The 21,566-nt window shown below is 46.7% G+C and overlaps 1 protein-coding gene and 1 pseudogene across 3 annotated transcripts in view; both read left to right on the top strand.

Annotated features, from left to right (window-relative positions):
• The window catches only part of ANKRD16 (ankyrin repeat domain 16), a 37,614-nt gene that overhangs the window by 5,661 nt on the left and 10,387 nt on the right, over positions 1 to 21,566 (top strand). The window contains exons 5-6 of one of the 3 annotated variants that reach the window (XM_040248840.1): positions 2,179 to 2,257; positions 4,737 to 5,501. In XM_040248840.1, coding sequence (XP_040104774.1) covers positions 2,179 to 2,257; positions 4,737 to 4,804 — 147 coding nt within the window. In that variant the 3' untranslated portion in view covers positions 4,805 to 5,501. Of the gene's footprint in view, positions 1 to 2,178; positions 2,258 to 4,466; positions 5,502 to 21,566 lie in introns of those variants that run through there. The other 2 variants (XM_040248839.1, XM_040248838.1) reach the window with 2 other exon arrangements.
• LOC120869411 lies at positions 15,353 to 21,388 on the top strand (annotated as a pseudogene).

The following is a 21,566-nucleotide window of genomic DNA, read 5'->3' as shown; positions in this document are numbered from 1 at the left end:
AAGGAGATGCAAGTTCAATCCCTGGGTCGGGAAGATTCCCTGGGAAAGGAAACGGCTACTGTCGACTGAAAAAGATGTACAACTTGAGAGTTGCAAGTTAAGTTTTATTTGGGCCAAAAGGAGGACTGCAGCCCGGGAGGCAGCATCTCAGATAGCTCTGAGAGACTGCTCAAGAGCTGCAGTGGGGGAAGGCCAATATATATGTAAGGTTTTGGTGAAGGGGGCATTCCATACCATAAAATACTCGTTTTACAAAAGGTTTTTTTGTTAGTCATGAGGATCTGATGTCACCATGAAGGGACTTAGTGCTTCTCTATAGATATGAGAAGATGCAAGGATTGAGATCATAAAATCTGTTCCTAAAAACATCCATCTAGAAAGACCTGTCCCCCCAGATTCCCTGGAGCACAGAGCGCCTCCCGCAGGCCTGAACTCCCTCAGGGGTTGTTGAAGGTCAACAACTATAGCAGCATGGGGTTCAATCTCCATAGAAGCAGATGGCAAATGCCTTTGTTGTTCACTCATTGTCAGTGCTCTTGGTAAGTGCCAGTTTGTAGTTGACACTACCCACTGCAGTATTTTTGCCTGGAGAATCCTCATGGACAGAGGAGCCTGGGGGGCTACAGTCCATGGGGTCGCATAGAGTCAGACACAATGACTAAACAACTGCAACAACTGATGCATGAAGAATTAAAGGCATCCAGAACTTTTTGCTAGGAAAGTAGTTGGCTTACACCCTCCTCTTTCACAAGATGTGCGTGTTTTATATAATCTTTAGCATTATTGGCTGCCTGCCTTTCGTTGTTTTCTAGCAACAGGAATAGATGTTCTTCTGGGGACCTGCACTCTTCTACCTATGTTCCCCTTTGACAACACGGGTATATAGTTGAGGGTGGGCTGAGTGTGTGGTCTGGGGCCACAGGGGGACCAAAGCGAGTGGGAAGATTGAACCTGCAGCCTCGCTTTCCACCTCAGCAGGTACTGATGGGCTGACTGGCTGGATGTAAGGCGTGTCAGTTGCTTCACAAAAGACGATGCCAGCTGTGATAAGAATCCTGTCCTGGAAGGTTACATTGTGTTCCAGTCTATTTTCTCCCCTAAGGGGTTAGCAAAGAGCGTGTTTGCTTAGATGACTTAGAGTTGTGTCTTCTAAGAAAATCACAAGATTTGAACTCCTTACATTGAGATGAAACCCAGCCGTGCACCACTGCGTGTGTGCTGTCATGCCAGATTCTTGCGTAACCCCCTGGACGGTAGCCCACCAGGATCCTCTGTTCATGGGATTCTCCAGGCAGGAAGCCTGGAGTGGGTTGCCATTTCCTTCCCCAGAAACCCAACAATAGTGGTCAATAATTCGGCTTCAAAGTTGATCGTCTCTCTTCTAGTAACTAAACATCACCTGCATCTTTATTTACTGATTTATACTGGATTTTAATAGTAATGTGATGAGCCTTCCTTTAGATACCAAAATTCAGTTTTAGCAGTTAAGTACTTTAGTTAAGTACTTTTGATGCTCTCATATTGTGGTGCTGAAGACTCTTGAGAGTCCATCGAACAGCAAGGAGATCCAACCAGTCAATCCTGAAGGAAATCAACCCTGAATATTTGGTGGAAGGACTGATGCTGAAGCTGAAGCTCCAGTACTTTGGCCACCTGATGTGAAGAATTGACTCATTGGAAAACAGCCTGATGCTGGGAAAGATTGAAGGCAGGAGGAGAAGGGGGCGACAGAAGATGAGATGGTTGGATGGCATCACTGACTCAATGGACATGAGTTTGAACAAACTCTTGGAGATAGTGAAGGACAGGGAATCCTGGCATGATGCAGTCCATGGGTCGCAAAGAGTCGGACACGACTGAGCTCATTGGAAAAGACTCTGACGATGGGAGAGATTGGGGGCAGGAGAAAAAGGGGACGACAGAGGATGAGATGGCTGGATGGCATCACCGACTCGACGGACATGAGTTTGAGTGAATTCCGGGAGATGGTGATGGACAGGGAGGCCTGGCGTGCTGCGATTCATGGGGTTGCAAAGAGTCGGACACGACTGAGCGACTGAACTGAACTGAGCAACTGAACAACAACTTTAGGAAGAGCACCTAATATGCGGTAGAGTTTGTGTCTAAGGCTTGCTTTTGTCATCACTGCAGTGGTAACGTGTTTGTTTCAACACTCAGGAAGGTCATGTGAGCACAGTCCAGACGCTGTTGTCCTTGGGTGCTGACATCAACTCCAAGGACGAAAGAAATCGATCAGGTATGATCTCATTTTACATGGACTTTGAAAATTGTTAGTAAGATGAATATAAATGAAATTAACAGTGAACTTTTATGTTAGAAAAACTAGTCTTAAGATATTATTCTTCAGCTCAGATGGTAAAGAATCTGCCTGCAATGCAGGAGACCCAGTTTCAATTCCTGGGTCAGGAAGATCCTCTGGAGAAGGAAATGGCAACCCACTCCAGTCTTCTTGCGTGGAGAATACCATGGATAGAGGAGCCTGGCAGGCTACAGTCCATGGGATCACAAGAGTGGGTCACAACTGAGCAAAACCACCACCACCTAACAAAATTAACAATGAACTTTTATGTTTGAAAAATCAGTCTTAATATTATTTCTCTAGTAGCTCAGTACCTTTTAATTCAAATAACATATCCACTTGCAAAGCTATAGAACTATTGCTGTTACCATGGCAGCAATAATACTTTACTGCCTCTAGTATTACTGTGTTCATAGTAGTTTAAACCGCTTAACATATGTGACATCCAAGCAATTTTTTTTAACTTTTTGTTTTGTCTCGGGGTGTAGCCGATTAACAGTGTTGTGATGGTTTCAGTGAACAGTGAAGGGACTCAGCCATACATACACATGTATCCATTCTCCCCCAAACCCCCGCTCCCATCCAGGCTGGCACACAACGCTGAGCAGAGTTCCCTGTGTCACAGCACTTTCTGTGTTAATCGTGATTACACCAGCCCCCGGGGTGTCACGGGGATTCTTCATAGCCCGTCTCTCTTGGAGTGTATTTTAAAACCTTAATCACTGTAATTTTTTTAGATTTGAGGCTCAGATATTTTTAGAGCTAAGCCCTTAGTCTTGGGCTTTGGAATAAACTTTCTCAGTAGCATTCTGTGCACCAGTGACCATCTTGCCAGGGTTTAGTGGGACCTGTGATGCTTCAAGGCTCACAGGTAACCTGCTCCTCAGTCCAGGGCTGCAGACGGAGGCCACTGAGTCCAGGGACACAAGCTTTCTCGTGACAGCAGGGGAGCAGGACCCGGGCTCTTCTGGCCCCCAGGAAGCAGACCGCAAACCCTCAGTGTCAGTTTCTAACCAGAGTGGGAAGATGTGTCAGCAGTTTTTCTTGCAGTTACATCTTTCTTACTCATAGTGATATTTTTAACTTACACAGTGAATTCACAAAACTTTGAAAACGCCTTCTGTACCATTTAAAATCTCCTGGTTCTCATTAATTTGCTGTGCGCATGTCAGTCATATCCGACTCTTTGTGACCCCCTAGACTGTAGCCCACGGAGAGGACAATGGCCCCCCACTCCAGTACTCTTGCCTGGAAACTCCCATGGACGGAGGAGCCTGGTAGGCTGCAGTCCATGGGGTCGCTGAGAGTTGGACACGACTCAGTGACTTCACTTTCACTTTTCACCTTCATGCATTGGAGAGGGAAATGGCGGCCCACTCCAGTTTTCTTGCCTGGAGAATTCCAGGGACAGCGGAGCCTGGTGGGCTGCCGTCTATGGGGTTGCACAAAGTCGGACACGACTGAAGCAGCTTAGCAGCAGCAGCAGACTGTAGCCCAAGCCAGGCTTCTCTGGCCATGGGATTCTCTAGGCAAGAATACTGGAGTGGGGTGCCATGTCCTCCTCCAGGGGATCTTCCTGGCCCAGGGATCGAACCTGGGTCTCTCACGGCTCGTGCGTTGTCAGGCGGATTATTCACCACTAAGCCACCTGGGCTTCCCTGGCGGCTCACGTGGCAAAACATCTGCCTGCAATGTGGGAGGACCAGGTTTGGTCCCTGGGTTGGGAAGATCCCCCTGGAGAAGGATATGGCACCTTCACTTTAACTTTTCACTTTCATGCATTGGAGAGGGAAATGGCGACCCACTCCAGTGTTCTTGCCTGGAGAATCCCAGGGACAGAAGAGCCTGACGGGCTACAGTTTGTGGGGTTTATAAAGAGTCAGACATGACTCATTAACTAACTTCTGTGTTTTAGACAAGTCTCAAATCCTCCCCAATTGGTTCTATTACTTTTAAAACCATTTCTGACCAAATCAAGTTAAAAGGAAAAATGTTTAGATCCAGAATAGATAAAGTCATAGGCATGAATATGGAACTATGAAATCTGTGCAGCTGAAGGAACCAGAATCTCTATCAGGGGCACCAGGCTCCCCTGTCTGTACTGCGGTGGGTGATGCCCTGAGCTGGGTCCTCTGTCCCCACCCAGCCCTGCACCTAGCCTGCGCGGGGCAGCATGCGGCCTGTGTCCAGTTCCTCCTGAGCTCCGGGCTCCAGGACTCTCCAGACGTCACGGGCGCCTTGGCTCAGCATCTCACACGGAACCCCGACGTCCTTCAGTGCTTCAACCACAGCACGATGGCTGAGGGCGTTTCCAGAGGTAGACAGTGAATCCATGGGAATGCGTGTGCTGCTGCTTCAGTTGTCAGCAGGAGCAGTGAAATAGGCCAGGAGCCGGTGTTTCTGCATGCCCCCTCAGGTGGAGGACCCCCTCTGGTGGAGGACCACCCCCAACCCCGGGATGAGGCGGCTGGCTTCCTGGCTTGATGACAGCCCATTGCACAGTCGGACGCTTTCCAGAGTCTCTGATTCACTTTTTCTACCTTTGAGTGGAGTCAATGATGGGGATGAAGTCAGTGTCTGGAATCCTTAGGGAAGCTTGAAAATACAGGGTGGGGACTTCCCTGGTGGTTCAGTGGTTAAGACTGCACTTCCGCTGCAGGGGCCAAGGTTTAGTCCCTGGCCGGGGAACTAAGATCCCCACATGCCTCGAGGTACAGCCAAAAAATAAAATAGTGTTTTAAAAAAGAAAATAGTGTGCAGGCTGTTATGTGTGAGATGTTTTATAATAAATCACATGTGGAAAGGCCATGATAACATTTAGAATGTAGCAACTTGCCATTGCCTTGAGCCACAAAACATGACTGGCCTGTTTACTTTCTTCTTTCACAGGCTTTTCATTGGTCATTACAGTGGTTTAGCTTTTGGTTTCAAAGCCGGGAAGGAAATGCAAGGGTCTATTTACATAGATGTTTACAAGCAGTTAAATGGAAACGCTTCTGTATTCTAAACTCTGCTTCTTAATGTTAAACATTAAAACATTTAATGTGCATTAAAGCATTTAATTAAACATTTAAAGTTTAGTTAAAAATTAAGCTATAATGTTTTAATCCTGAGGTTATTATTTTTTTAATAACAATTCTGTATTGGCTCACTTTGGATAATAAATACATCTAAAAACACATCGAAGATATTTTCAAACCTTTTTCATAACCTCATTTGAAGGATGGTATCTGTTCTTGAAGCCACCAGTCGAGTGTCCTGTCCCACCTGCCCACGGAAAGTGATTTGTGACTCTCCAATAAATGAGACCCTTGACATCATAACTTTAAGAAATTCTGTAGCAACTTAGATTAAAGAGAGGATGAGTCCTCCAGCATTTGGATTCTTTTCTTTTTTTTTAATGCAAAGAATAATTATCAATCCCAGCCAATCTGTTAAAGAAAAATGTATGTGTTAATCACAAGCAACTCAGTCCCCTCGTTCAGAGTAATCTGGTGGGAACTTAACAGACGTGGCAAGAATGTCGAATTCTTCACTATTCCCAGACAGTGCTGGCAGGTTTTTATCTCTAGCAACCAGATAAATGCTCTGGTAGAAACATGATGGGCTTCCCAGGTGGCTCAGTGGTAAAGAACCTGCCTTCCAACGCAGGAGACATGGTTTTGATCCCTGGATGCGGAAGATCCCATGGAGAAGGAAATGGCAACCCACTCCAGCATTCCTGCCTGGGAAATCCACGGACAGAGGAACCTGGCGGGATACAGTCCATGGGGTCACCCAGAGTCCGACATGACTGAGCGACTAACACAATAACAACAGAAACACGACTGTGACCTTTGAGTCACACACTCTCCACCTGTACCTCCTCGAGCTGCTGGCACCTTTCCTGTTGCCCCGGAGGTGTCTCTGTGTCACTTACTCTGGGTCTAAGGGTGGCCTATGAGGAGGACCCCTACTTGCAGGTGGGACAGGAAGACCCACCGGGTGCTGCCCATCTCCCCTCGGTGCACACGTGATGCAGCTTTTCCTCTGCAGTGACTGCCCGCAGGTGCCTTCCCATCCGAGCTGTGGACCTGATGTACACACTCACTCTGACGCTCGTCTGTGGGGTTGCACTTGGTTCCCCAGGATGCGGCTGTCCACCTGAGAGGCTCTTGTAGCTGGACCTGGGCTGTCAGACTTGCTGCCAAAACCACTGCAGAGCCAGAAAGGACAGTGATGACGATACCATTCACTGGCAAAGATAGTGGTGATGATACAATTACACCTGTTCCTGCAATAGTGACGCACTGAGAATGCGAATACGGGGTGGTGATCATTAGCATTATTCCTTCAATTCCTAATTTTCTCACTTCCTTTGGTTCTTCACTGAATGGGGCCCTTCCCTGGCCACATGATCTAAACTTCCTTTCCTTCCTTCAACGTTATATCATCTTCCCTTAGTTTACGCTTTCTCCGTAGCACTGACCACTAAGGAATACACCACACAACTTGAGTTGTTTCTTTTGTCCACTCTCTGTCTCCCCAGCTAGAAGGTAAGCTCCTCGGCTGGGGTTTCTATGTCTCTTGCTCACACACTGTATCTACAGGGCTCAGAACAGCCCTGGCACATGTGATCTTGATACGGTCAGTGAGTGGGGGCTGACTCCCGTGGTCTTGAGCACTGACTGCGTCCAGGATGCTGTACTGAGCACTCTTCCTAGCCAGTCTCGTCCTTCCCTGGCTCTTCCGCAGTGCAGCCTTTCTGACCATCCTCGGTCTCAAGCATCCTTTCTCATCCCGACCTGCCCTTGGTCCCCGGCTCATCGGCCCTGCCAGTCCCTGCCACCAGCTTCCAGCTGCTGCTCTAGTTCACAGAGACCTAACTGCCTATTCAGGTGATGTCCTTCGGCCCTCCTGTTCCTGATGCTTCCAGTTCAATGAGCAATCACTCCTGCCTTCCGGAAACTGGTTTCCTGTCACTTCCAACAACCTGCTTCTGGGCCTTGCTTTCTCTCTTTCCTTTCCTGTCTCCATCAGGCCCTGACCTGTACGAACTTCTGTCCCTGCTCCATCCTGCACAGCCACGTCTCACCCACTCTCATCCCACTGCCCCTGACCAATGAGTCCCTCCAGCCCTGACCCTTGACTGCTGGCTATACATTTTTGCATGGACATCCTAAGTTAGCCCCACATCCAGCTCACTTAAAACCTAGCCTACCCCTAAAATCAGAAAATTTGAAAACCTTTAAATCAACCATACCCCAGTATAACATAAAAAGTAAACAAAAAAGACCTGTGCTCCCCCAAGCTCCCTACATTCATTCCAAAGCCGGCACACCACCCCTCCCCCAGCCTCCCTGGGACCTTCCTTGGATAGGAAGCCCTGCGATCCGGTTGGCTCCACCCCACAGTGACTCCCTGGTCCTGGCTTCAGCTTTGCTTCCTGACCAACGCTGCCACAGTCCCTCAGTCCCACCCATGGAGCTCTGCCATGATCCAGCGTACTGAGCACTGATGCTGTCTGCCTGTGTCCCCTTCCAGAGAGTGGCTGCCACCTGCCCTGGGATTTTCAGCGCCCCGCCCATGACCAGCACCCAGAGGCTGCAGGCAGTCCTGAGAGCGCAGCTGACCCACGTGAAATTTCAGGGTTGAGGCTGGGGAGGAATACAATTTTGTCATCTGAAAATAGCTGAGACTCCAGACATTTTACATATATATATGTAAAAAATATATATATATGTATGTATATATACAGATAGTATTTACAAAAAAAAATTTTAAGGGATTGCAACAAGGAAAAGAAAGTGCAAAACTCAACACCCAGAAAATGAGAGCGCTGTGCCTGTGGCAGTTTATCCAGATTGCCATTCCTGGAGCTACCAGCAGGTGGCGGGCCAGGACAATATTGCCTTTATTCTCCCAGGATTTTTTTTAAGGCATAATCGCAGAAAACTAGCCAATCTGATCACACGGACCACAGCCTTCTCTAACTCAATGAAACTAAGCCATGCCTGGTGGAGAGGTCTGACAGAATGTGATCCACTGGAGAAGGGGATGGCAAACCACTTCAGTATTCTTGCCTTGAGAACCCCATGAACAGTATGAAAAGGCAGAATGATAGGATACTGAAAGGGAACTCCCCAGATCGGTAGGTGCCCAATATGCTACTGGAGATCAGTGGAAAACTAACTCCAGAAATAATGAAGGGACAGAACCAAAGCAAAAACAACACCCAGTTGTGGATGTGACTGGTGATAGAAGCAAGGTCTGATGCTGTAAAGAGCAATATTGCATAGGAACCTGGAATGTTAGGTCCATGAATTGGAAGTGGTCAAACAGGAGATGGCAAGAGTGAACGTCGACATTCTGGGAATCAGCGAACTAAAATGGACTGGAATGGGTGAATTTAACTCAGATGACCATTATATCTACTACTGTAGGCAAGAATCCCTTAGAAGAAATGGAGTAGCCATCATGGTCAACAAAGGAGTCCAAAATGCAGTACTTGGATGCAATCTGAAAAACGACAGAATGATCTCTGTTTCCAAGGCAAATCATTCAATAACACGGTAATCCAAGCCTATGCCCCAACCAGTAACACTGAAGAAGCTGAAGTTCAATGGTTCTGTGAAGACCTACAAGACCTTTTAGAACTAACATGCAAAAAAGATGTCCTTTTCATTATAGAGGACTGGAATGCAAAAGTAGGAAGTCAAGAAATACCTGGAGTAACAGGCAAATTTGGCCTTGGAGTACGGAATGAAGCAGGGCAAAGGCTAATAGTGTTTTGCCAAGAGAACACACTGGTCATAACAAACATCCTCTTCCAACAACACAAGAGAAGGCTCTACACATGGACATCACCAGATGGTCAACAACAAAATCAGATTGATTATTTTCTTTGCAGCCAAAGAAGGAGAAGCTCTATACAGTCAGCAAAAACAAGACTGGGAGCTGACTGTGGCTCAGATCATGAACTCCTTATTGCCAAATTCAGACTTAGATTGAAGAAAGTAGGGAAAACCACTAGACCATTCAGGTATAACCTAAATCAAATCACTTATGATTATACAGTGGAAGTGAGAAATAGATTTAAGGGACTAGATCTGATAGATAGAGTGCCTGATGAACTATGGAATGAGGTTCGTGACATTGTACAGGAGACAGGGATCAGGACCATCCCCATGGAAAAGAAATGCAAAAAAGCAAAATGGCTGTACAGGGAGGCCTTGCAAATAGCTGTGAAAAGAAGAGAGGCAAAAAGCAAAGGAGAAAAGGAAAGATATAAGCATCTGAATGCAGAGTTCCAAAGAATAACAAGGAGAGATAAGAAAGCCTTCCTCAGTGATCAATGCAAAGAAATAGAGGAAAAGAACAGAATGGGAAAGACTAGCAATCTCTTCAAGATAATTAGAGATACCAAGGGAACATTTCATGTAAAGATGGGCTCGATAAAGGATAGAAATGGTATGGACCTAACAGAAGCAGAAGATATTAGGAAGAGGTGGCAAGAATACACAGAAGAACTGTACAAAAAAGATCTTCATGACCCAGGTAATCAGGATGGTGTGATCACTCACCTAGAGCCAGACATCCTGGAATGTGAAGTCAAGGGGGCCTTAGAAAGCATCACTATGAAGAAAGCTCATGGAGGTGATAGAATTCCAGTTGAGCTATTTCAAATCCTAAAAGATGTTGCTGTGAAAGTGCTGCTTGCAATATGCCAGCAAATTTGGAAAACTCAGAAATGTTCACGGGACTGGAAAAGGTCAGTTTTCATTCCAATCCCAAAGAAAGGCAATGCCAAAGAATGCTCAAACTATTGTACAATTGCACTCATCTCACATGGTAGTAAAATAATGCTCAAAATTCTCCAAGCCAGGCTTCAGCAATACGTGAACTGTGAACTTCCAGATGTTCAAGCTGGTTTTAGAAAAGGCAGAGGAACCAGAGACCAAATTGCCAACATCTGCTGGATCATGGAAAAAACAAGAGAGTTCCAGAAAAACATCTATTTTTGGTTTTTTGACTATGCCAAAGCCTTTGACTGTGTGGATCACAATAAACTGTGGAAAATTCTGAAAGAGATGGGAATACCAGACCACCTGACCTGCCTCTTGAGGAACCTGTATGCAGGTCAGGAAGCAACAGTTAGAACTGGAGATGGAACAACAGACTGGTTCCAAATAGGAAAAGGAGTACATCAAGGTTGTATTTTGTCACCCTGCTTATTTAACTTATATGCAGAGTACATCATGAGAAATGCTGGGTTGGAAGAAGCACAAGCTGGAATTAAGGTTGCTGGAGAAATATCGATAACCTCAGATATGCAGATGACACCACCCTTATGGCAGAAAGTGAAGAGGAACTAAAAAGCCTCTTGCTGAAAGTGAAAGAGTGAAAAAGTTGGCTTAAACTCAACATTCAGAAAACGAAGATCATAGCATCTGGTCCCATCACTTCATGGAAAATAGATGGGGAAGCAGTGTCAGACTTTATTTTTTGGGTTCCATAATCACTGCAGATGGTGATTGCAGCCATGAAATTAAAAGATGCTTACTCCTTGGAAGAAAAGTTATAACCAGCCTAGAAAAAAAGAAGAGATATTACTTTGCCAACAAAGGTCCATTTGGTCAAGGCTATGGTTTTTCCAGTGGTCATGTATGGATGTGAGAGTTGTACTGTGAAGAAATTGATCATGGAAGAATTGATGCTTTTGAACTGTGATGCTGTAAAAGCATCACTCCCTTGGACTGCAAGGAGATCCAACCAGTCCATCCTAAAGGAGATCAGTCCTGGGTGTTCATTGGAAGGACTGATGCTGAAGCTGAAGCTCCAATACTTTGGCCACCTCATGTGAAGAGTTGACTCATTGGAAAAGACTCTGATGCTGGGAAGATTAGGGGCTGGAGGAGAAGGGGACAACAGAGGATGAGATGGCTGGATGGCATCACCGACTCGATGGACATGAATTTGAGTGAACTCTGGGAGTTGGTGATGGACAGGGAGGCCTGGCATGCTGTGATTCATGGGTTCACAAGGAGTCGGACACAACTGAGTGACTGAACTGAACTGACTGAACTGAGTTAAGAGACTTGGAGAAGGCAGTGGTACCCCACTCCAGTACTCTTGCCTGGAAAACCCATGGACAGAGGAGCTTGGTAGGCTGCAGTCCATGGGGTCACTAAGAGTGGGACACGAATGAGTGAATTCACTTTCACTTTTCACTTTCATGCATTGGAGAAGGAAGTAGCAACCCACTCCAATGTTCTTGCCTGGAGAATCCCAGTGACGGGGGAGCCTGGTGGGCTGCCATCTATGGGGTCACACAGAGTCAGACACGACTGAAACGACTTAGCAGCAGTAGCAGCAGCAGCAGTTAAGAGACTAACTAAAAGCCTTGAGTGAACAGATACAGCCTGAATACAGTGGAATATGTCTGTTTGGATTAGTCTCTGATAACTTCAGAGCAGCTCTCAGAATTCTAGAGTGTTCTCCTGTCCCAGCTTGTAGCATGCATGGGCTTTATTTTTCCCCATTTCATTGAGAAATCCATCATCAACCAAGATTCAGATGAACAGGAAACACGTAAAGCAAAGTCCAGCTTGCAGGTTACCTTGTCCCTTAATCCACAACTCTGGGTCTCTCACATGCTCCCCGTTCTCCCAGCTGATAAGAGCTTAGCTAGCTCAGTTTAATCATTTAACATTAGACTGAAACAAAAATCACTCAGTGAGAAAAGTCTGCAAGCTGACATAGAGAGCAGACTTGTGGACACAGCAGGTGAAGAAGAGGGTAGGGCAAATGGAGAAAGTGGCATTAAGACGTATACATATAGCATGTGTAAAATAGATAGCCAGTGAGAATTTGCCGTATAGCACAGGGAGCTCAAATCCAGGACTCTGATAACCTAGGGGGTGGGATAGGGAGGGAGGTAGCAGAGAGGTTCAGGAGAGAGGGGACATATGTATTCCTATAGCTGATTCATGTTAATGTGTGGCAGAAACCAACACAGCACTATAAAGCAATTATCCTCCAATTAAAATATAAATTAAAAAAAAAAAGCCTGCAGGTCAAGAAAAACATGTCCTCCAAAAGCAAAGAAAGAACCATGTGCTCCGTGAGTGTGGATCCCATATACTCTCAAAACCCTCCCCCTTCCTGACCTTATACACGTGCCCGTGGGGAAGGCAGATCAATAAAATGTTCACACACATCACTGTTCCTTCTCAGAACTTCCGTCCACTCTATTTACACCTCCCTTGTTGCCTCCATTAGTTAGGATATCAATTCTGCTCCCATAGTTAAGACTCAAAATAACAGTGGCATACACACAAATGTATTTCTGCCCCAAGTAAGAGCCTGGGTAAAGCCAACCCAGGGTGAGTTAGGACAGCTGGGGACAGGCAGACCCCCAGTGTCAGTGTTCCAGGCCCTAAGCTCCTCAGCCCGTGAAGGGAGTCATGTCCCCTTTGAGGAAGGTAGGTGTATCAATCCCATTCGAGTCCCGCAGGCTGCAGCTTCAGTTCAGTTCAGTTTAGTCGCTCAGTCGTGTCCGACTCTTTGCGACCCCATGAATCACAGCACGCCAGGCCTCCCTGTTCCTCACCATCTCCTGGAGTTCACTCAGACTCACGTCCATCGAGTCCGTGATGCCATCCAGCCATCTCATCCTCGGTCGTCCCCTTCTTCTCCTGCCCCCAATCCCTCCCAGCATCAGAGTCTTTTTCAATGAGTCAACTCTTTGCATGAGGTGGCCAAAGTACTGGAGCTTCAGCTTCAGCATCATTCCTTCCAGAGAAATCCCAGGGTTGATCTCCTTCAGAATGGACTGGCTGGATCTCCTTGCAGTCCAAGGGACTCTCAAGAGTCTTCTCCAACACCACAGTTCAAAAGCGTCAATTCTTCGGCGCTCAGCCTTCTTCACAGTCCAACTCTCACATCCATACATGACCACTTGAAAAACCATAGCCTTGACTAGACGGAGTCTAAGGGACGCTGTGGGTCAGGGATCATTGGGCATCGATGCTGCTGGTTGGCAGCTCAGGTTTTTGCAGGGGCCTCCCCCAGAGGCCTCTCCCTATGGGCCTGTGTGAGTGTCTTCATGGGGTGGGGGCTGGGGTCCCAGAGTTGAGCGTCCAGAGAGGGGAGAGTCCACACTGCCTTTCCCCACCTGCCATCGGTCAGGGTCGCCTGGGGAAGTCTCGCCCAGCTTCAGGAGGGGCAAAGCAGACAGCCTCTACCTTGGGGGAAGGGGTTGGGGGAGGGTGGACAAGTTCCAGACCAGGTGGGACAGCAGGTGGGCCTGGAACTGCTGTGAGAGCCCCTGTCCACACTGCCTCCCTGACGTCTATCTGGCCTGAATTCCCATAATGGCCTCTGACTGCGCCTGCTTCCTCCACTTTTATGCTTCCCTTCACATAACTCTCATGAGCAGCCCCCAAAGTTGATAGCACATCTGATGGTTTCCCCCACTTGCAGACTTATCGTCTCCACTTGGGTTGGAGCATGCACGGTCCCACACTGCCTGCGGGCCCCTTCCTCCCACCCACCACGTAGAAAACCTCTCTCTGGGTCCCACTTCCCTGCCTTCAGTTCCCCAAACTGACCAGATGTTCTTACACTTCAGTGTCTTCTGGAAATTTCTCTTGACTTGTCCTGTGGGATCCTCCTGTTCATCCTGGCCCCTGACAGCCTCAGAGCAGCCCTCTGCCACATTCTGTCCCATCCCTTCACACCACTGCTCATAACTGCCTGAGAACACGAGGCCTTTCTGCAAAATGAAAACCCGCAGGATCAGGGTCCACGCCTGCTTTACACTTGGCATAGGTGTGTGCATGTGTGCTAGATCACTTCAGTCGTGTCCGACTCTGCAACCCCATGGACTGGAGCCCGCCAGGCTCCTCTGTCATGGGATTCTCCAGGCCAGAATGCTGGAGTGGGTTGCCATTTCCTCCTCCAGGTGGCATAGGTGGGCCCCAGTAAATCTTTGTGGAATGCGTGAAGGGTCAGTGAGGGGCAGCGAACAGGGGACCAGCCTGTGCCCTCAGGAAGCTGACATCTGTAACAGGAGCAGGGCTTGTTCTGTGACTACATCAGGACTCTGTCTGGTGGGGCCGTGCAAGGAGATGGCTTCTCAGGAGACATGGCATCTGGGCTGGGCCTGGAAAGGCAGAAATCATGTTAATTTTTGGAGACGGTAGGCAAGGGTTTCCTGAGCAGAGTCAACAGCAAGGATGTGATACAATGAGGTCAGGGTTGCCAGAGAAGATGCAGTTACAGTTGAATTTCAGATAAACCACAAATGCTTTTTTATTATAAATACATCCCAAATATTTCACAGGATGTAATTCCACTGAAAAGCATTTGTGGCTTATCTGAAGTTTAGATTTAACTGGGTGTCCCAGATTTTGCTAGGTCTGATGACCCTAAATGAGACCCCGGTTCACAGAGAATACTTGCCTCTCCCGGTGGGTTTCTGCTGAACAGTGGTGCCTTTGTTTCCCATCTCACAAGCCAGGGACAGAGACCTGTCACATGAAGAGTCACGTGGCTCCTCTGGGCATTGCTGCCCTGGCGATGCTGTCTTCAGGTGCCCCCAAGCTCACCACTGCTGAGTCAGGGCAAGTGCGTAAGATAAAAGGAAAAAAGTGGACTTTGGCGGCACAGAACTCTGTTTAAAACACAACCCTGCAACTCCCCGTCCAGGAGAATTCAGACCAAGTTTCTCAATGTTCTCATCTGTAGAAAGGCCACAATGCCCACCTGCCAGAAGGGTCCGAGTATAACACTGGCACATTGAAGGCACTAAGGGCTGGCTCTCTGACATCCTTATTTGCTTTGTAACCTGTCATTAAAAGCATCGCCACTGCTTGTCATGTAGTGTCGGTTTCCCCCATTGCAACCAAGAACAGTATTATCAAAATGTCTTAGATTTTTAAGTGTAAGAGTCCATCCAGTCCAGTCAAGGCTGAACAAAGTTCAACTTCTCTGCTCTTCAACCAAGCATCTGAAAACCCACCTGGCCCCCTGCCCTCTGAAGTCTCCGGCATGACGCTCCCTGCATGTCCAGTCAGCCAGACGCGAGATCTTGAAGGCATCAGAGTGCATCACTGCTTCTTTCCAATAATCGAGAGATTTTCTCTCTTTTAAATTTCAGTGACAAGGACTTCCCTGCTGGTCCAGCGGCTGAGACACCGCATCCCAAGGCAAGGGGCCCAGGTTCGATCCCTGGTCAGGGAACTAGATCCTGTATTCTGCAACTAAGACCTGGTGCAGCCAAGATAAATAAATTAAAAGTTTAATAAATAAATAGTGAGAATTGTGCCAAGGCAGGAACTTCAGTTTCCCCTCTAGCTTCCTGAATATAATCCAGGGAAAGAAAAACCTGAGAAATTTTCTGACCTCGCTCACTGGCCTCAGCAAGGAGCTTGACTTCCTGGTGTGGTGAGTTTCCTACACACACACACACACACACACACACACACACACACACATCTTACTCTTTTTCTTTTCAGCACATAGAACATAACAAGCAAACACTTTCACTATCCAAGCATCAATCTAGACTGAAAGTGAGTTGCTAACAACAAGACAGTTAAGCAGCCCGACCACACTTCCCCTGCTTTGCCTTTTGGTTTTTACCTCAGTGTCATTTCTCCAAATCAAAGGAGCTCACAGGAGGGGAAGCTGCAGAGCCTGAGGGCGTGTACCTGGCACTCTTCCACCACTCGCATCACTGGGGTTAATTGATCTTCGCCATATTTTTTCCAAAAGTCAAGGCAGCGTGGGGGCAGGGGCAGAGAAGCAGCGGCTTGTGACGGCACTTCTCAGACGTCACAGCTTTGCAACCCACTGCAACAGCCTGGGCTGGTTCACCCACTCGCCAGAGTCCAAAGATGGGACAGGGGTCCCCAGAGCTCAGGGATAAACAATAATCTTCCCTCTTCTCTTAATCCAAAGATGGGGTGGTGCTATCTGTAGGCAAGCTGCTGTTCAGTCGCTCAGTCCTGTCTGACTCTTTGTGACCCCATGGACTGCAGCACGCCAGGCTTCCCTGTCCTTCACCATCTCCTGGATCTGTAGGCAAGTAACATCCTTTAAAAGGATTAGCCCATGAGGAAGTGTGAGGGGCAGGGACAGGAAGGGACAGAAAAAAAAAAAAAAAAAGATCAACCCACAAAACACCTGGAATCAGTTCTTCTTTACAAGTGGTTTTCAAATCAGTAACAAGACTCAGTTCTCTAGGTATTTTCACCAGAGCAAATCTCAAGACAGATGGTTCCCTGGCCGATTGGAGAGTAAATAGGTCCAAGGCTATGTTGTAAGTGAAATACTCAGTTCTACAGGAAGACTCGAAAAATACCTCTGAGTGAAGTAAGAGGAGATTATGCTGAGGCTGTGATTTAGAGTGTGTTTAGTGCCAAGATTTGAGAGGGTGCTCCCTGAGAAAGAAGCCATCACTGCCTCCAGGAGGGAAGAGGAAGTTCCTGGAGGCAGGAGCTCCTTTGGGTTGACCTGTGTGTGAGATGAGACACAAACCCCCAGGCTCAGAATTGCAGGATTCCTGGACCAGCAAAGACTCACAGTGAAGAGGAAAATCGCGTACATATGGAATCTATAAAGATGGTATTGATGAACTGATTTGCAGGGCGGGAATGGAGATGCAGACATAGAGAACAGACTTATGGATCCGGGGTGGAGGAGAGGGGAAAGAGAGAGGGGGGCAAATGGAGAGAGTAGCATGGAAACATACACACTACCACATGTGAAATAGCCAGTGGGAATTTGCTGTATGACTCAGGGAACTCAAACCAGAGCTCTGTGACAACCTAGAGGGATGGGACGGGGTGGAAAGTGGGAGGGAGGGGACATAAGTATACCTGTGGCTGACTCATGTTGCTGTATGGCAGAAAACAACACAATATTATTGGATAATAAAGCTATTATCCTTCAATTAAAAACAAATTTTTAGAAAAAGAGGGAGAGAGAGCTCACAGATAGATGTTGATAAGACCAATGATGAGGTCCAGTTTCTCTAGTTTATCCCCTCTGAGGTGGTCTCCATCCTTCCTGAGTCCATGCTAGACAAGCACAGCCAGCTTCCGCCCAGATAAACAGGAAGGAGAAAGGAGAGAAAGAGAGGGAAGGCTGCTATGGGAGGAAATTAGTACTTACACAGATTAAAATAGCTGGTGATTCCACATTTTCACTGCAGGAGGAAGAACAGCTGCTCTTCCCACCCGAGAGCCCAGTGACTTGTGAAAAGCTAAATACAGTGCTGGTTCAGAATCGAGCCTGTGCTAGCCTCAGTGTGAGCCCAAGTGCCAAGAATTAGACTATTTTTTAATGCAGTTCCCAAAAAACAAAAAAGGTGTAGCTAAAATGGGTGATTTATTCAACAAGCACCTACTATGTATCACAGGGAACCCTACTCAATATTCTGTAGGAATAACCTATATGGGAAAAGAATCTAAAAAGAGTGGATATATATGTGTAACTGAATCCCTTACTGTAAACCCTAAAACTAGTGCAATGTTGTAAATCAGCTATGCTCTAATATAAAATAAAAACTATACTTCAAAAAGATACTAAAAATAAAATAAAATGAGTGATTTGCATTTTTTATTCCTAACTACAAAATTAAGATATGATCAAGTGCAGGGAAACATAAAAGAGAAGAAAAGGCTTAAGATTTTAAATGTTTATGAAAATAAAGTGTATGCATGGAAATAAAGCAAACGATACAGAACTACAAACACAGAAAATGAAAGTTCCCTGATAGCCTTCCTGGAACCAACCAAAGCAAATGGTTTAGTTTTCCAGATTTTTCTCTGTATATGTGTAACCAAATATGTGTATTTATGTGGTTTAGTCGCTAACTCATGTCCAACTCTTGTGACACCATGGCCTGCAGCCCACGAGGTTCCTCTGCCCATGAGATTTCTTTCCCAGGACAAGAATACTGGAGTGGGTTGCCATTTCCTTCTCCAGGGGATCTTCCTAACTCAGGGATTGAACCCATGTCTCCTGCATTGCAGGCAGATTCTTTACCAACTAAGCTACCAGGGAGGGTATACATTTGTGGGGTGGGGGGAGTTTTACAAAAATCTGATCATGATTTAATACTTTCTTTTGGGAGTTCACTTTCTTTTTTCTCATAACTATATCTTGGACATCCTTCCATGCTAGTTCTTTATAGACAAACTGTATACTACAGAACTGCTACACAAGGTTTCACTGAGTAGGTATAATTGCAGGTGAATACTTTAACCTTTAAATTTATCTAATAGCATTATAGTCATACCAAAAAGCAATTTCAGGGGCTTCAGTGTCATCATACTCGCATTGCACAAATACAGTGTTTGCCCTTTATCCATGTATCCTTCCTGCCTTTGTCCATCTGCACACACTTCTCATAACTTGTTCATTTAACCCAGAACTTCCCATGGAACCCCTGCTACCGACGGCTGCTGGGGGCTGCCAGGTCCTAGGAAATGGGCATGACTAAACAAGAAAATGTGTCAAGACAACATGTCATTGCAAAACCCTCTGGTCGTTGTGTCATTTACAGTTAAATGTAAGTAGGCCTTTTGTACACATTTTAAATACCTTCCCGAAAAAGCAGAAGGCTTTCATTTCTGTCAGATACTTTTATAAAGGGCAGAATTCCCTTTCCCTGTCCTGGGTCTGTTTTGTCACAGCATCTGGGAATCCCAGGGGCAGGGTGCGGAGGGCTCTTCTGGGTGTGGTGTCCGTTGGTTTGTGACAGCATTTAGCCGACTGGTAACTTTACTTCAGGGTTTCCTGGTGGCTCACTGGTAAAGATTTTGCCTGCCAATGCAGGAGACATAAATTCAATCCCTGGATTGGGAAGATCCCCTGGAGAACGACATGGCAACCCACTCCAGTATTCTTGCCTGGAGAATGGACTCCATGGACAGAGGAGCCTGGTGGGGTACAGTCCATGGAGCTGCAAAGCACTGGACACAATTGAGCAACTAAACATTACCTCACTGTTCTCTCAATTCCTCTGGGGCCCGACAGGAAGTGGACTGTTTTGTCCTGCAAATCATCTGGGATACTGCTACCCTACAAGGCTTGTCAGGTATAGATGCTACAAACACATCACTATTTAAAAATAAAGATGGGGTGTGGAATTGGGAGACTGGGATGGACACACATATGCTACTGATGCTATGTATAAAATAGATAACTAGTGAGAACCTACTGAACAGCACAGGAAACTACTCAGTGCTCTGTGGTGACCTAGATGGGAAAGAAATCCCCAAAAGAGCTAATATATGTACACATAGCTGATTCACTTTGTTGTGCAGTAGAAACAAACACAATATTATAAAGCAGCTGTGTTGTTGTTGTTTACTCACTAAGTTGTGCCGGACTCTCTGCAACCCCAGGGACTGTAGCCTGCCAGGCTCCTCCGTCATGTGATTTGCCAGAACAAGAATACTGGAGTGGGTTGCCATTCCCTTCTCCAGGGAATCTGCCCAACTCAGCGATCAAACCTGTGTCTCCTGCACTGGCAGGCAGGTTCTTGCCTGCTGAGCCATCCGGGAAGCCCCCAAAGCAACTATACCCCAGTAAAAATTAATTTAAAAATAAATAAATAAAAATAAAGATAGAATCAGGGACTTGGATTATTATGAGAGCAGAGATGTGAAACTCCTAGCAGGTAATAAGTTTCATTCTTTTGCAGGAAAGTATGTGTCCTATGTTAAGGAATTAGTTTATATATTTAGAAAACTCAAAAACAGATTGATAAAAGAAATGTTCATCTGCTGGCGTATGGGGAAGTCATTCTGGCTTATCCCTGAGTTAACTCAAATTTTATGCTAACTAAAATAGCCTGCTTATGGCCTATCAAACATACATTGTACATCTGCTTTAGTTATTAAAGAAGAGAACACACTGATCAGAAGTAAAGACAACCCATGATAAAAATAAAGATTAAATGCCTGTCTTCCTGGGACTAATGCTGGCCCTTCTTTGATGCTAAGACTCCCTTCTCTGGTGCCACGGCCATCCTGACTCGCTGAGTACCTGCTGGTCTGTTTTTTTTTTTTTTCTGAAACCTCCTCCCCATAGAAAATACACACCCAAATACCTCCCATCTCTCTGCAAACACACTGTTGCTACTGCAAAAATCTCATTTTTACTCTTTTGAGACATTATGTCACTTAGGAGGGTCATTTCTCTTTATATGACATTATAGGTCACTTAATGACATTATATGTCATTTATTAATAACTGGTTTATAGTTATAGCGGGCAGTTTATTAACATTAAATTTAGACCCAGCAGATCTGAGCAAGGGGGCGTGGAGGCAGCAAGGCAGGAGGGAATGAAGAGCCCTCTGGTCAAGGCCCCTGTGTCCAGACACAGGTTGCTGGCCAAAGGAGGCCCCACCGGTCCTTCTTAGAATCCTTCACTGAGCCCTCATCATCCTGTGTACCTCCTGGGCCATGGTCCCCTGCTTCGTCTCCATCTGTAACAGCAATGGCTCCTGGCCGACGACCTCCTCTTCAGACTGCGGTACTTCTGCACTGGCTCCAACCAGACTGGGCTGCATTTCCTCTGAGACCCAAGTCAGGCCCATGTGCCGAGGCTGGCCTCAGATATGCTGGTGGCCTACAGCGTGGCCACCTTGGCAGTGGTGTTCATCATCTTTTTCCTGGGGCTCTTCATAGTGTCCCAGGTGTGCAGGGACCTCCCCTCCCTCTTGCTTGTCTTGTTCGCCCTCTCCTTCGTGGGGCTCCTGAGTTTCCTGACCTTCTCAGGAGCCAGGTCACACTCATGGGCCTCACGCTGATGTTCTGAGTGACTCCATGGCCTCCTTCCTCCTCTTCCTGAACCCTTGCATGTCAATAGCGTCACCCACATCGGCAGCATCATGCATCCCTGGGGCCTGCCTACAAAAGTTTAGGTTCCCCTCCAAGGACATCAAGTTCTACCAGAAAGTGTGGTCAATATGGGACTTTTCCAGACTTTCCTGCTGGTCCAGGGGTTAAGACTCTCTGTGCTTTCAATGCAGGGGGCATGGGTTCAATCTTTGGTTGGGGAACTTAGAACCCACATGCCACAGTTCAGTTCAGTTCAGTTCAGTTGCTCAGTCGTGTCCAACTCTTTGCGACTCCGTGAACTTCAGCACACCAGGCCTCCCTGTTCATCACCAACTCCCGGCGTTCACCCAAACTCATGTCCATCGAGTCGGTGATGCCATCCAGCCATCTCATCCTCTGTTGTCC

This window comes from Oryx dammah, unplaced genomic scaffold (assembly GCF_014754425.2).
Source record: "Oryx dammah isolate SB20612 unplaced genomic scaffold, SCBI_Odam_1.1 HiC_scaffold_10, whole genome shotgun sequence".
NCBI classification, from domain to species: Eukaryota; Metazoa; Chordata; class Mammalia; order Artiodactyla; family Bovidae; genus Oryx; species Oryx dammah.
This window is presented reverse-complemented; position numbering and strand designations above follow the sequence as displayed.